Raw genomic sequence first — 16,415 nt, 5'->3', positions numbered from 1 at the left:
GCTATGCAGTTCACGTCGTGAGATCTAATTGATTCACACCATGAAATTTCAGGGAATCGTTCAAATCGTGAGATCTAATTGATTCACGCCGTGAAATGTCAGGGAATCGTTCACGTCGTGAGATCTAAATTGTTCGCGTCATGAACTAAATAGCATTTCACATCGTGAATTATTCTCTGCTAGTTCATGGCTAAAGTTTCGTAGGACCCATTGTGTCAGAGATGTCAGGATAAGGTAGCCTATTTTTACCGTGATTTGCGGCGCTGATTGCGAAAGTGGTTCACTGCCGCCGTAAGATAGCAGGAAGTAGTTCACGTCATGAACCGTTTTCCTGCACTTTCACGTGTGAAGTTTCCCCTGTCGCGAAGAGAGGAGTTTGGGTGCAAATTACCTATCCAGATGCTCCAAAATGATTGTGCTAAATGTAAGGAGTGTAATACAAGTTCAAAACACAACCAATGGCTCCTTATTTTGTGATTTTTGTGGATTTTTCCAAAGAAAAAAAAATAGAGTATCACCCTGCTCGTTCACGTTCTCGAATTTGGTGATACAAACATCAAAATTGAAAGGAAAAAATGGTGTAGCTTTCCTCTAAGGTCACCCCAGTACTCACCCACACAACAAAAACAACCAATTTCTCACAAACCTTCACTTCCACTCAAACCTTATCCATTCATTCCATACACAATGCACTACCAGAATGCAAAGGCAATGATGAAACTTGTGTGGGAGCTGAAACTCAAGGAGGATGGAAGAAACAAGGGTGTTTCCCCGGTAGCAGAAGCGCCAAAAATGCTATGGGCTACTGTACCTCCAAAGAAGGAACTCTATGCATTCACCTTTGGAAGAAGTAATAGAACACAACCATCGTAGGAAACTTGCCAATTCTTCGAGCTCGTGTCCCTCGAGGTCTTCAAGCTCACTTTGAGAAGCTCCAATCCTCCAAGCTTCACCTCCAAATTGTCACCGTAGAGTCACTCACACCACCACACAAAGCAATCTCTCTCTCACTTCTCTACACAAGCATGCATGCATACAAGCATAGAGAAGGCACATGTACTAGAGTACTCTCTCACACTCTCTCTCAAGACAAGGCAAGAACTCTCATAGCACAAAGGGAGATTGTGTCGATTCATTATGAGAAAATACCTTATATACAATTGGCACTTATTCACACTTGAGCACCCAAAACTTACTAACTAAGGCCTTGGGTAGCTAATATCTCATAATGTTACAACTTTATAGTGCCTTTGCATGACACTTATTAATGTCCTCAAATGGAGGAGCATAATTGTTAATCCTAACTGGGATTAACATTCCCGCAAAAAAAGAAGAATTTGGTGGGCTAATGTTCCGCCAAATTGGAAGGGAATGATCGCTAGTTATAAGTTGATGAGATGAATCAAACTTGTAATGAGAACCTTTCAATAGGTTGATGAGCTTGCCATTAAATAAAAAGAGTTTGGCTAAAGCTTACCGCCGATAATTGAATGGGAATGTAGGGTAGTCACCTTTGAAGCTATGAAGATTGATCAAAACATCCTCGAGGTGGATCAAAGATTGTACAAGACATCATGAATATGAGGAACAAAAAATGGTATATGTAGAAAATTGATATGAGATTAACACAATAAGACTCTAATTGTGATTAGACATGAACCAAACTTACATAATCACTTGATCACGACTTGTACCTTATTTAGAGACTCCTCTACCCTATTTTTAGTTGCATGAGTTGCATGAACAACATGCACCAACCATTTGTAGGCTTTACATACCAACCACTGACCACTAGCCTATATTAATTGGACTAAGGAGTTGGGATTACATTTATCCAACAATCCTCCCTTAAGACCAACTTCTTACAAAACATAAATCAAGTCTAAAAAACCTCCTTGACACAATGAGTAAGAGCCCCCCCTGAACAACAACATAGGGTAGTGTACTCTCCTCTACAACTCGTCAAGTTGGAACAACATAAGTCTTGACTCAACCACATACATGACATAATCTAAAAAGCATATTCCTCATCTACATCTTTTATACTGAGACGAACAAAGATTTGTTTCTTCTTGTTGGTTGACTTCTTCAACCACATGTGCCTTTGCTTGCTTTTGATCTTTCTGGTAGCACTTTGAGGATGGATGATTTGTCTTTCCACAATACTCACAAGGATGTTTGGAGAAACAATCCTTAGTAAGATGATTTGTACGACTACAAATAGTACACTTCTTCTTTGCCGATGTCGTAGTAACAGTATATGCATAAGGATCTATCACATCCTTTGTAATCTTCTTATCTTCTTCCTGCAAAGAATTTATGATACTTTCCAAAGAAGGGACTGGCTCCTTCTCTTTAAGGACCGTCACAATTTGTCTAAAGCTTGAAGGTAAGCTTTTGAGCAGAATAGCAATAGCATCTTCTTCAGGAACAGGAGATTTAACATAAACCAACTGTGTCATTAAGCTCTTCAACCTGTTAATCAAAGCTGCTAAATTTTCATTACTCTCCATGGTTAGATCAAAGAGTTGCATCTTCAAACTGATCTTGGAATGCTTTGCCTTTGCACCAAAAGTACGTTCTAATAATTCCCAAGCTTCCATGGCTGACTCAACATCATCAATATAATGAATAAAATCATCTTCTAAAGCAGTAATGATAATACCAAGTGCTTGCTCATCTTTTGCTTGAAGTGCAGCTGTTGTAGCTCTTGTAACTGCAGCAGAAATACCAGCTTCATCTTCAGTAAGTGGCTTGACCATACTCCACAGATTTTTCTTCATGAGGTAGCCCTTTACCTTGATTTGCCAGGTATATGGAACCCGGTTCCATTGAATTTGTCGGGGAATTTTGAACCCATGATGAAGAAATATGATCCTTGATGTTGAAAAATTGCTCACATAGATGATTTAGACCCAAATAATAAGAATATCTTCAATAAAGATCAAAATAATCATCACCATGTTGAGGGAGCAAAAAAACCAAAAAATAGGCGTCTGCAAAAACAGCCCGTACAGCAGCATGCGTGGACGAAATTCTTCAAGATTTCGTATGCTGAACTCTCATATGATGGACTAACACCACCTAAAAGGAATTAGGTCAATTCCTTAAGACACGCCCAATTTTGCCCGATTAGCAAGTCGCCTGTAGAAAAGGGGCGACTGGAAATTTGATGAGTGCAGCAACTACAGTGGACCAAATGGCATAAGATTTGATATGCTTAATGTTCACTTGATAGTCTTGCTACAGCTCAGAGGAATCGACGCAATTTGTAGCGGCGAAGGAGAATGGTTCGAATTTGCAGAAAACGACTAGCGTTGATGGCGACGGCGAATTCTCCCTGCTGCGTTGGAATTGGACGATAAGACTTGAGTTGTAGCATGCGTGGGAGCTAATCAACAAGGCTATAACATAATATTAGGGTTTCATCCCCTCAGGTGCACACACGGAATCAATCTACAGCAAGGGGTTCAAAACAGAAAAACTGGCTATGGTGGGATTACGGTTTTTGGCTAATAATCTAATCCTAAATTGATCATGCTCTGATACCAAATGATAGATTTGATAACTAAGCTATGAAGATTGATCAAAACATCCTCAAGGTGGATCAAAGATTGTACAAGACATCATGAATATGACGAACAAAAAATGGTATATGCAGAAAATTGATATGAGATTAACACAATAAGACTCTAATTGTGATTAGACATGAACCAAACTTACATAATCACTTGATCACGACCTGTACCTTATTTAGAGACTCCTCTACCCTATTTTTAGTTGCATGAGTTGCATGAACAACATGCACCAACCATTTGTAGGCTTTACATACCAACCACTGACCACTAGCCTATATTAATTGGACTAAGGAGTTGGGATTACATTTATCCAACAACAATTTAGTTAGAGAAAATATTGGGCTAATGAGGGAACATGCATGTTTTGCTCGGTGGTACATTTTCAAAATAGTGGCCTTCTTTTGCAACCCAAGTGCAACCCTAGAGGCCTTCTCTAAAAGGTTTGAAGGGCTTTGATGCCCTCTGAAGGCTTCAAATTTGAGCATTGTGTGACCCATCTATTGATAGTTTATTCCCTCTACTGCTGTCTAGCTATTGCGTCCGTGCCTCTTGGCGATTGCATAAACAAGCTCTCAATGCAACAATTCTCTTGGTAAAGCTTGAAGGTGTGTAAAGACATTGATGGATGATCTCTTTTTGTTTGGTCTCCTAACCGCTTGAGAGATGGGCACTTAGATTGTTGTATTGTGTGTAAAACCCCCTAAAGACTTATGCTATAACATTAGTTAATTGAAACAAGATGAAGGTGGAGGTTATGATAATGATCATGTAACATCAACTTGCTTTTCGGTGAATGTTGATGGAGAAGAAGATTCAATGGAATGCTATATTAATTCCTAATGGTTGAAGAGCTTGTCCACCAAAGAGCTTAGGAATTGTTTGGAGCAGAAATGTGAATGTCTAACTCAATGACATTGTGTCACTTGTACACCCAAGTGATGCCAAAAATGTTACACACACATAAACAAATATTTACCCCTAGTATATACATTGATTTGTTGTGTATGAAAAAAGCATAATCATTATAATACCAATGGTGGGTTTAATTTCATTGTACACCTCATTTTGGACACAGAAAACTTCAGTCAAATGTCTCTTTAACTCCTTGGTGATGTAATGATATTAAAGGGCCAAGATTTGTTTGTGGTGGTTTACAAGAGAAGATTGAAGGTAGGTGTGGTGAAGTATGACTTGGTATGGAAGCAAGCATAAAGACAATTTTGAGGACATTTCCACCACAATGATGCACATCATTCTCATCGAAGTCATGAAGTATAATCTGTTGTTGTGGCTTCCACACACGCGACTGACTAGTTTGCCATGGGAGTAAAAATGCATGTGAAAGAAGCAGTGGTAAAAGTAAGATTATTATGACACGAGAAAGAGGGAGAGCAACGTTAGAGCCGAGGAGGAGGAGAAGGTTTTTAATTTGTTTTGGCTCCCAGGCCCATTTGAATTGGCCAATGGTGTGCCAGGAGCCCCAATAGCCGATACGGTGGTGGTGGTGTTGCAGACGCCGGAAGGCAAATCAAGCTGGCCAACCAAAACACACTTTTTTTTTTAGTAATTCTTATATTACCAGTGGGAAACCTCATTGGGGGTGAAACCCCACAATGGGAAACCTCATTGTGGGGTGAAACCCCACAAACAAAACATCATGATACAAGTGAGGCCCCTAACCAACCAACAAAAACACACACACACACACACACACACACACACACACACACACACACACCCAGAAAGCTTAAAAAAGAAACGAGATGTTGAATGCCTCATTTTGCTAAACAAATAAACAAGAACAATATTTGTATTATTTCACCTTGCAGATGTTGATGTCTGAGCAACCGCAGATGTGCCCTGCGTTGAGAATATCCACAGCAGCAAAACTACCTCCGCCATCACTCCTCTACAACAACAAGCACCCACCACACCACAAGCTGCATTTATTTTCGCCCTTTAAAAAACAAATTGCAGAATTTTGAATTCCAAAACTGCAAAATCCGCCTAAGATTAATTCAACGCCCTCCCAAATTACTCAGCATTTTGTAGTTCTGAATAAAGCTTTTCTAAGTAGAAGAGTCTCTGGCAAGCTTTTTTGAGAGTCAATGGAGAAAATTCGACCATTTTCACAGTTATTTAAATAAAAAAAGATTAAGACAGATGGCCTTATGAGCACCATCACAATCATCTCTCTCTCTCTCTCTCTCTGTCTCTCTCTCTTTTTGATGCGTCTGTGGGAACCTTCCTTTGAAAGCACATCATCACACACACACACACACACACACACACACACACTCTCTCTCTCTCTCTCTCTCTCTTTCTCTCTCTCTCTCTCTCTCTGCCCCCTTTTGCCAAGCATCATCCACATCAAAACTGCTTCTCCTTGGCTTACCTTGTAGAAATCCACTGCAAGATAGTTGGCCCATCTATTTCCTGCAGCTTCATAGCACACAGGTAGCATCTGCTGTAGCGGCGCCGAGTTGTATTTGCAGGCCTCTGCTTGGACTGGATCATCTGGGAAGAAATTCATCAGCACCAGCGATCTGCTTGTAGCATTGAGAGGCAAAGACTCCCCTCTGTTGGGGCAATGCCCTGCTTCCATTCCTCCATTCCCATCTAACAAAATCAAGCCGCATGACTCAATATTGCAATACTAGTTCTACTCACAAGCTACTCATGATCCAATTAGCAACCAATAATCTCTGTACTTAACTAAGCTCACAAGCTTATCTTAGCAAGATAATCACCCTTCAAATGAATGCATGGTTAGTACCACCACCCCCCCCCCCCCCCCACCCCCACCCAAGTAGGAATGCAAGATGTGTGTATACCCACATTGATTCTCGTTCACATATCTCCAATTGTAGGCTATGCCTTCACTTGCTTCTTTGGTGCGGTCTGATGTAAACACGAGCAGGCGGTAGTTTTTCGCCGCCATCTCTGTCACTGTTGGCCAGTCCTCGCCATTCTTGGGCATGCTCGAAACCGGGAACCAGTACTTGAGCAAGCCAGCTGCCGTGAACAGCTTGGTCAATCCCTTTGTGCTCTTAACATAGTCCTCTATGAAGATGGTGATGATCTCTGTGGGATTGGCTGACAAAAACACCTCCATCTCTTTCAAAGTGTTGATGGCTGGCTCCTGTGCTACAATGAAGCATTGACAGGCTTTGCTTTAAAGAGAGCACATGCTCAATACACATATAGATTAATCTTAACTTTTGAGAAAGCCATGTCTACACCCATGTAGCCTAGTAGTGAAGACGTTGGTGCAGGCCTTACCCAGGTTTAAACCTGGCTAACAACCATTGTAGATGTGCTCAATGTGTGTATCACTATATAATACACAATCTCTCTCTCTCTCTCTCTCTCTCTCTCTCTCTCTCACACACACACACACACACACACACACATAAAAAAGCCAAGATAGGATAAAGAGGAGCTTACAAAGGCTGTGAAGTTGTAGCAAACGCCCCCGAAAGAATGGCAGAGCCAGATGTCGCCGAGGAAATCATACATATCGAGCATGAAGCCTCTGACCCCATCCTGCAACTCATGGAAAGTGAGCCCCCCTAATTAACACTAATTTTTGCAACAAGGACAGATATGTGGTGTGATGATGGCAAGGGCAGGGAAATACTAGCATTACATTGAGTTGATCTGTGACACTATCTTCTTGATTGTCGAAGGTGATTCTCTGCACACCGGTGTGTGAAGGCTCCCCCACTATGGCATAGGCATTGTGGGTTGTGAGCCAAGCATACCTGTTGAAGGGCAAACCTCCTCTCTGCACCACACAATATTAATACAAATAAAAAGGAACCCCAGTACATATGATTCATCAGATAGAACCCAATTGCACATAAGAATACATCTTGCTAACACCCAAACACTCAGTATTGGTTAGACAAATAAGTGTAATTATTTGATTAATTGGTGCAATAATTTGATAAATCAGTATGAAGAATGATAATTTCATACTTCAGTGTAATGGTTTGATGGAATGATCTAATAGATTATTATCATGATTTGATAGATTTTATCATGGTTTGATTGATTAGTATAATGATAATTTTTGCTTACAATGGCAGTCACATTGGTGGCCTCATAGCGATGGCATCTGCTAAGGACGTCCTCATCCGCAACGCAGGTCGAGCAAAAGAGCCCCGCTGAACAATCTGAGCTCTTTGAACAAACTTGCCGAAGCTACAACAAAAAAATGCCACTAATCACATCATTTCAAGCCCCACGTTGACTCACCATTATCACTTCAATTTCATATAACCAGGCCGCCTTTAATTAATCACCCACGGCCGCAATTAAGAGCCCGTAATCCTAAAATTCCAGTCCTTATTTATCTCTCTTTTCAAATGATTAAGCACTTGATTTCAGGCACTGAGATAGTTAATTTCAAGTAATTAGGTGTTTGATTAGCACGTCTGCACATCATGTAGAAAATCAGCTTACTTAATTGACCTTAATTCTCTAACATACCTGGCAGTCGCCATGAGTGCAAAGAGCCTGGGATTTGTCCAAGAACAGCAGAAGGAAAGCTGCTAAAATGGCGATTTCTGTATGCATGGCTACACAAATGCTAGATTTAACAGTGGCCAACCTGAAGGATCGCCAAATTAGGGGGAGAAAATTAGCATAAAATCAACCATTTTCGCCATAGCCCACATCCTCCTCTCCTTTATTTTCGCCATAGCCCACATCCTCCTCTCCTTTCACAAAGCGGCATCAAGAAAGGCAAACCTTTGCAGGCTATGTCTATGGCTATGGCCGGAGATTAAATAAATCCAGCTATTAACTATACTAATTGATGTTGATTAGTGTTGGCAATAGCTGTTGTTAGCGTAGTAAGCCATGCTAATGGAAGCGTTGGTTAGACGATAGTAATCTTGCTTTTGGGGTGCCATTTTTGTTCTTATTACAAGCTGCACATAGCTTGACTTGATCGTCCCCGATATATGAATAAAGGAAAAAAATTTGATGTGAACGCTGCACCAACAGCAACGCCACAGCAGTGGTAGGGTAGCCTTGTCTTTGGATTCTTGTACTCCTCGTCCTGTAACCACTTTTTGCCACCTTGTGGCCAGTCAGAGCGCCCAACCACCATTGACAACTCCCAAAAACCACACATTCACACCAACTCCGAGAAAGCCCCTTCACACCGAGGCCCCTAATGTTTGTGTCTCCACATCATAGTTTTTTTTAATCTTTCTAGACAAAAAAAACCAAAAAGCTCTCACCTTCTCTATCCAAAAAGCTCTCACCTTCTCTATATTAGTATAAAGGAAGAGTTTCACGCAGATGCTACGTGGCAAGAATTTGGAGTTTCGGGATGCAGTTTGGAGGTTTGAGGACGAGGTTTGTGGACGGGTAGTAGGCTTTCACACGGATGCTATGTGGTAAGAATTTGGAGGTTCGGGATACAGTTTGGAGGTTCGAGGAGACGAGTAGCCTACTACCCGTCGAAGACGAGTGAGGTTACTCGTACTGTTTAAAAGAAAGTGTTTGAATTAAGCATCTCCCACAAAGACCTACAAAAAAAGTTTCCAACACAAGATGTAAGGCATAATACCATTTGATTACTGACATGTCAATGCTCCCTTTACACTTTTATGAATGCCACCCTTAAGAATTAAACTGCTAATAAGCACATACCAAAGAAACATAGATGGGGCATCATTTAAACCCCCATTCAATCAAGGAATAGGATAAATGTGGGCTTACATCTGTTGTTGGTGTGTGTATGCTTCTCTTTTTACTTTTGCCCACCATCAAGCTTTTGAGGCAATATATGCTAGCCCAAGATATGTGCCCTCCTCCTTGGGGAAAAGTACAAAGAAGAAACACCGGTTTTTGTCAAGGTATCTGGTGAAAGGCAATGATAGGCTTAGCTCTCCTAGGCAATACTGTTCATCCATTATATGCTCAGCCATCCTCAATGTATATATGAAAAAAATAGAGTTTACACTACAATTTACATCCTAAGTACACCCCCTCCCCATGTCCCCCTCATGTGTGTGTGTGTGTGTGTGTGTGTGCATACATACATGTATGTATGTATGTACATATGTGTGTGTGTGTGTGCGTGCACTATACACACACACACACACCTATATATATGTATCTCTCTCTCTCTCTCTCTCTCTCTCTCTCTCTCTCTCTCTCTCTCTCTCTCTCCCCAACACCAACATTGACCTCATCTTATCTCTTTCTCAAGCTCACAAGACAACACTTATACAAGAAAGCTAACACTACATAACATCATGACTTAGGGCGCCCACGTTTCCTATAGTCAAAGCTTAAATATGTAAGATTGCGTGTTTGTGGGCCAAAGTTTATGAAGCTGCTTGTTCCCTACCAAAAGAAGAATTCAAAGATCTTTGTTACTCAATCTTTGTATTATCATGGCCCTCAAATGCCACATCAATTTCAATGATGTAGCAATTCCATGTTTGAGTGAAAGGAAAAAAAACTAAGGTCGGTGAGAATAGAAAAACTAATGTAACAATTCCAACGAGACAAAAACTAAGGTAGGTGGGAATAGAAAAACATAAGAACTTCATGCATTATCTTATATCTCACATCATAAGTTCACATACTTTTATTTCGATCATCCCCATCATTGCTGAATTTGGTTAGCAATTGTTCCCATTCTTAAATATTTAAACAAAACAAGGTTAAATCATAGTTCAAGGTAGCCTCTAGTTTGTATGTAAAGTGCATGATCCTTATTTTTATGGAAAAAAAGCCTTTGGTTTGTATACAAATTCCATAAATTTGGTCCATGATCTTTATTTTTATTGAAAAAAAAACCTCTAATCAAACTTATTAAGTTGGCCTCAAATTATACTTTAAATCAATACGTGATGATGATATCCATGATGTGTACTAACATGTTTATAATGATCCCATTCTTTAAGTTAGCCTCCAATTATACTTTAAATGAATAGATGTTTATAACTCTCATCTTCCTATTGCTTACATAAACTTCTGAAGATCCCCTTGCTTCATCCTCGAGGTGGTCACTATGTAAAAATCATAGGTACCACACGTGCATTCAAGGGGTAGTTTGAAATTACCATATCTACATTTTGTAAATTTTTGGATAGTAAAAGTATCCCTTTTTATATAGAAACTTTATGTGTATGTATGTTTTTTGTCACTCCACAGCAAAATAAAACCTGTTTTAATGCATGCTTTATCTACATATTCTTCAATGACAATACCCACCTCAAACCCCCCACCCCCTCCCTCTCATCAGTTCCCTATGGTGCTTCATTACTATCTATTCTTTTCACACCCCCATCCCCTCCCTTTTGTCGGTTCCTTGTGGGGCTTCATCACTATATATTTTTTTTTTCACATGCAAATTCAAATCTTGGCATATAATTTTTATGATCATGCAGGATAGACGTAAAGAGTGCCTTTGTGTTATGCATTATAAAAATAATTTTATGCATAAGATCTTAGTGACCACACTCCATATTCTATTATTGTAAAATTCTATCAAGTGGATTTTAAATCTCCAAGATTTATATTCTTAGCCTTTGACTATATATTTTTAAAGATTGTCTCCATTTCTCTTCATGCTAGGAGCTTGTGCCATGCACTATACAAAATGCATGTGCATGCTATTATCTTAGTTCTTTTCAAGATCCATTTAAATGTTCCATTTGGACATACTTTAAGGCCTATGCAAGTCCAAAATATGCCTTGTATTTTGACTAAGTTTTATATTTCAAAAGTGTAACCAACCTTCACGACACATTAGTTTCAAATATTCAAACTATTCAAGAATCTGTAGGCGCATGTTATTTAACATGCTGCTCTTTGTTACACATGAGGGCAAGCATGTTTGTAATGAAACTATAAAATTTATAATCTTTTGAGAAAGTTGACCATGTCCAAGATCCACTACGTAAGTTTTGAGTTTTGGTGGGTGCTTTCGTAAGAATAAGGGCAAGTTGTATATAACTCATTTTTATCATAATGCAAAGACACAATCCCACTTTGCTCTTATTGAGTTTAAGGTTGTGTACTTGCTCTATTACTATGTATGATGTGTGTGAGTTTAGAGTAGAAGTTCTCTTGTTTCTTAATGCATTAAATTCGTATCTATTCCCTATGTGAGAGAGTAGAATGAGCGGTGGTGAATGTGACTTCCATTAGTAAAGGTAGTGGAAGAGAGGTTCAAGGATTTGGAACTTCAATCAAAAGTCAAGCTTGAGGAATTCTAGAGTATTGAGCTTAGAAACAAGGTAAGTTCCAATGAATGGTGCATTTCATTTGAGCTTTTTGAATGATTAGAGTTCTAAGAAGGGGGGGTTTTATGGCCCATTTTGATAACTCCCAGAAACACATTCACAAGAGCTTACCTTCACGAGCTATAATTGTCATGGGGATGTTTTTTATGGGACGAGCTCGAGCATGCCACTTAAAGAGCTCCACACCTTTGTGGGTAGTAGCAGTTTCTATTGCGGTCTCCCATGGGCATGGTCACACTGCCCATGTTGGACTACGGAGATCTTTTTGATGGATGAGCTTGAGCATGCCACTTCAAGAGCTCCACACCTCCATGGGTAGCAGTTTTTGGTGCAATCTCCTATAAGCATTGTCACACCCCCCCGACATTGGACTATGGGTCCCCATCCCTCCTCTCACATTAAATCACTCAAACACTCACTTGCATGCATTGGAGAAGGTAGTTAGCATATGGTCACCATCGGACGATGTTTGGGTACGATGGCATGGAGAAAAGTGGAATTTTCTAGGGACCCTCAAGCACTAGGAGACTTGAAAAATACACATTGGGCGCTACTTGACATATAAAACATCATCCCGCCACCGCCGATGAGATGACCAAACTTTGTGAGCATGGGGTCCAACGGCATGGGGAAGACTAAGATTTTCTACGGCCTCTTGAGCAGTAAGAGACTTGAAAAATGCACATTGGGCACTACTTGAATATCAAACATTATCCAATATAGTGACCAAACTTTACGAGCATGTGGGGGATTCTCCCCACATGATCGCAAAGTTTGGTCACCATCGGACGATGTTTGGGTACGATGACACGGAAAGAGCAATATTTTTCAATAGACAATATGATTGCCAAAGTGCAATGAAAAAAACCATAAACCATGAACATCAACTAAAATGTAATGATCCTCAATGAAAACATAACTCATAAAATATAAACATCAACTAAGTACACCACAATGCGAGCTAAGTACATCATAATGTGAGCTAAACCAGTTGCTCTAGGTCCCTCCCAAACTTTGGTCACTATTGAACGATGTTTGGGTACGATGGCATAGGGAAAAGCATGATTTTTCAACAAACAAGATGATAGCCAAAGTGCAATGAAAAAAACCATAAACCATGAAGTAATAGCAAGGCTCTATTACACAATGGGAGTGTATATCACATTATTCATAAGAGACAAAAGTGACTTATATACAAGGCCATAAGTGTTCACACACACTGGAATTGTGACCAATCGAGCACCCAAGTCTTGCAAGTGGCCTATTTCTTATTGTACAATTTATTTCTTATACAATGCTTAATCTCACAATACATGCATAACATAAATTCATAGGGAATCCATTTTAGCTTACTGCCACATGCTCTTGGAGCACAAATCACCATAAGTATTCTACCAAGGGGACCATTTTTTGGTGCCCATCCAAGTTGTAGATTTGGACAGTGTTGCTTCATAGTTTGATCATACATGATTTTGGTGTCTTTGTCTTTGCTATTTTATGTAGGATTATAGTGGCAACTCCTATTAATACCAAAATGGGTTAACATTCCCCCCTTTATAATGTCGGTTTCACCCTCATTGATTGAGTAGAAGATTTTATTATAGGAAGAATTGAGTTGTGTTGTTGAAGCTAATGATGTTGCATGAATATCTAATGGTCATTGTACTTTTAGAAGGAATAGGGAAGGCTAGTTAGTAAATGATGACGTTACTAAACATGGTGGGGATTTTTTTGAGTGATTACATTTTTCTTATACGAGCTCTCACTTTTTCTTATTTTACTTTTATATGTTGTGCTCACTTATTTTTTTGGCAATTCCAAGCAGGTTTACATTGTTTATTTCAAGTTTCTAAGGCTTGTTAATAATGGTGGAGAAGATTTGGGGGAGAATTCAAACAAATGTCAAAACAACAGAATGAACCTTAGTTCCTCATTTGATACATTAAATCGATGCAAATGTAGCTTCTTAGTTTTTACTTTCCTTATTGTTTTGCAAGGCTTTGTCAAATGATCTTGAACTGGATTTGTCCCTGTATGCTTCATCCCATGTACTCTTTATTTTTTAATGTATTCATGTATTTTGTGCTCTTACTTAGTAGATAACCAATGAAGTGCATTTTAGTGAGTCATGTAGACTCTTGGTGTAGCTCTACTTTTGAAGTCAAAATCATTGCAGAGGCATAAAAGAGATCATTTAGCTTGTGAGGTTAATGAAAAAGTCATTTACCTTCAAGAGAAGTGTGGGACTCTATGATAAAGAGATTATTGTAGGTGTTCATTTCTTACAAGCTTTGAATATGGGTGTCATTGAGGACAACTTATTGTGCTTACACCTTAAAGGGAAATCCATGTGACCATGGACCACAAGCTTTCACCTAGCGTGGCCCTCCCATACCTCGAAGGATGTCGATGAAGAGGCTATGGTGCATATAAATTTGTAATGCTTTCCACTACTGGGTGAGTAATTGTGGTTACTCACTGCTATAATAGTTAGCCAATTAAAATAAGAATTGTAAGCCAATTAACTTACCCATTGATGTGATTTGCTATTGATAATCTTACCCCCATTGATGTATTTGGCTGTTGATGATTGAGGATATGGAAGATTGTTGATAAGGGTTGTTTGGCTTCTTTTATGGGAGGTTCTTACGGGCACTATGCAAGATAGACGTAAAGAGTGCCTTTGTGTTATGACCCATTTCAATCAATCCCAGAAACACATTCACAAGAGCTTACCTCTGCGTGAGCTATAATTTTAGTGGGGATGTTTTTGATGAGATGAGCTCAAGCATGCCACTCTAAGAGCTCCATACCTTCGTCGTGGGTAGTAGCAATTTCTATTACGGTCTCCTGTGGGCATGGTCACACTACCGAAATTGGACTACGAGCTTAAGCATGCCACTTCAAGAGCTCCACACCTCTATGGGTAGCAGTTTTTGTTACAGTCTCCCGTGGGCTAATATTGTCATACCCTAATGTTGGACTATGGGTCCTCGTCCCTCTTCTCACATTAAATCACTCACACACACCCACTTGCATGTATTATAGAAGTTAATTAGCAAGAGGATTAGTAAGAGTAAGGCTCTATTGCACAATGGGAGAGTATTTTGCATTATTCATAAGAGAAAAAAGTGACTTATATACAAGGCAAGTGTTTACACACACTGAAATTGTTATCGACCGAGCACCCAAGTCTTATAAGTGGCCTATTTCTTATTTCATTTATTTCTTATACAATGCTTAATCTCATAATACATGCATAAAGTACATTCACATAGGGAATGGATTTTAGCTTATTTCTACCACATGCTCTTGAAGTGCAAATTGCCATAAGTTCTACCGAGGGGACCATTTTCAAGCACCCATTCAAGTTGTAGATTTGGACACTATTGCTTCATAGTTTGATCATACATGATTTTGTGTCTTTGTCTTCGCTATTTAATGTAGGATTATAGTGGCAACTCCTATTAACACGAAAATGGCTTAACTTTCCTCCTTTATGATGTCGGTCTTATCCTCGTGATTGAGTAGAAGATTTTATTGTGGGAAGAATTGAGTTATGTTGATGCTATTAATATTGCATGAATGTCTAATGGTCATTCTTCTTTCAGGAAGGCTAGTTAGTAAATGATGACATTACTAAACAGCGTGGGGATTTTTTTGAGTGATTACATTTTTTGGATCCTCTTTATCACATAATGGTATTACCATCTCTATGTTATGGACCTTTTTGGTAATTGTATTGCTCGAGAAGCATGGTTTAGAATTGGTGGCAATAATCCATTCACATCCCAAAACTAAGTCTATCTCTAACACAAACTCAATCACAAAAACTTGCAATTAAGGGGTTAGCTTACATGTAGACTGTATGTTCAAAGTACCCCAAACATGGCATATTCATATCCTATGTGAAAGGAATCTGTGCAGGATGAGTTTGTAAAGTAAGTTGTCCTAATAGTTCCCATAGTTGGAAGGGTCATGAGATTATGTTCACGTGATAGATAAAGTTAAGCTTAAAGTGTGTTTATCTTTCCAAATGGTTTAAATCCAACATTACATTTTAGAAGATTTAGAGTAGGGTCAAGTTGAGGCACTGGCATTTCAAGGTCCATGGGTTTATTTGGTAAAGGTTCCATTTTTGGCAAATGGCTCCTCTTCTTGTAAGAGTAGTGTAAATGTAATCACTAGGTGTGACAATTTGCATTGATTGGTTAATAGAGTATTGAGAGTTAGTTATCTTCTTTTGAGAGTAGTGTAAATGTAGTTATTGGGTGTTCTAAGGTGACAGTTCGTATTGATTGGTTAAGAGAGAGTACTAAGAACTACTTATCCAAAAGCCACGTCCCCTCAATGAGAATAGGGAAATAACGCTAAATTCCATGTATTCTCGACTAGCATTGTATTACATCAAAAAGTGTAGGGGTGATTATGGGTTGTCCTAAAGACATACCCAAGCTTCCCTGGATACGATGTTGTGACTGGATCTAGGACTTAATCACTACTTTTTTCGTTCAACATTCCCTTCCCTTGGGAGTGTTGAATAGATTTCCCTCCCCCAGGA

General features: G+C 39.3%; 1 protein-coding gene across 2 annotated transcripts; it reads right to left on the bottom strand.

The window, feature by feature from the left end:
* Positions 1-4,658: 4,658 nt before the first annotated feature.
* Positions 4,659-8,590, bottom strand: LOC147633729 (PI-PLC X domain-containing protein At5g67130-like). Of its 2 annotated transcripts, XM_086804749.1 has the most exons (9): positions 8,307-8,590; positions 8,073-8,273; positions 7,662-7,784; positions 7,228-7,365; positions 7,026-7,124; positions 6,417-6,720; positions 5,974-6,197; positions 5,401-5,487; positions 4,659-5,111 (listed from the first exon to the last, which is right to left on the bottom strand). In XM_086804749.1, exons 2-9 carry the CDS (start codon positions 8,157-8,159, stop codon positions 4,947-4,949), a joined length of 1,227 nt encoding a protein of 408 aa, XP_086660875.1. In that variant the 5' UTR covers positions 8,160-8,273; positions 8,307-8,590; the 3' UTR covers positions 4,659-4,946. The 2 variants fall into 2 exon arrangements, with proteins under 2 accessions (XP_086660875.1, XP_086660874.1); XM_086804748.1 differs by having other exon boundaries at positions 8,073-8,590.
* Positions 8,591-16,415: the final 7,825 nt, after the last annotated feature.

The sequence above is a fragment of the Cibotium barometz genome, chromosome 11, assembly GCF_041138505.1.
Source record: "Cibotium barometz isolate CiBa-2024 chromosome 11, ASM4113850v1, whole genome shotgun sequence".
Classification (NCBI taxonomy): domain Eukaryota; kingdom Viridiplantae; phylum Streptophyta; class Polypodiopsida; order Cyatheales; family Cibotiaceae; genus Cibotium; species Cibotium barometz.
Note: the sequence above shows the minus strand (reverse complement) of the source record. Positions and strands in the feature narration are given on the sequence as shown.

Bases quoted from the DNA above. Each gene is read 5' to 3' on its own strand.
- LOC147633729 (XM_086804748.1), bottom strand. From the start codon at position 8,159: ATGCATACAGAAATCGCCATTTTAGCAGCTTTCCTTCTGCTGTTCTTG. The intron at 7,366-7,661 runs GTAAGCAAAAAT...TGTGTGGTGCAG, and splicing joins CCACCAATGTGACTGCCATT to AGAGGAGGTTTGCCCTTCAA. The intron at 5,488-5,973 runs GTAAGCCAAGGA...TTGTTGTTGTAG, and splicing joins TTGCAGTGGATTTCTACAAG to AGGAGTGATGGCGGAGGTAG.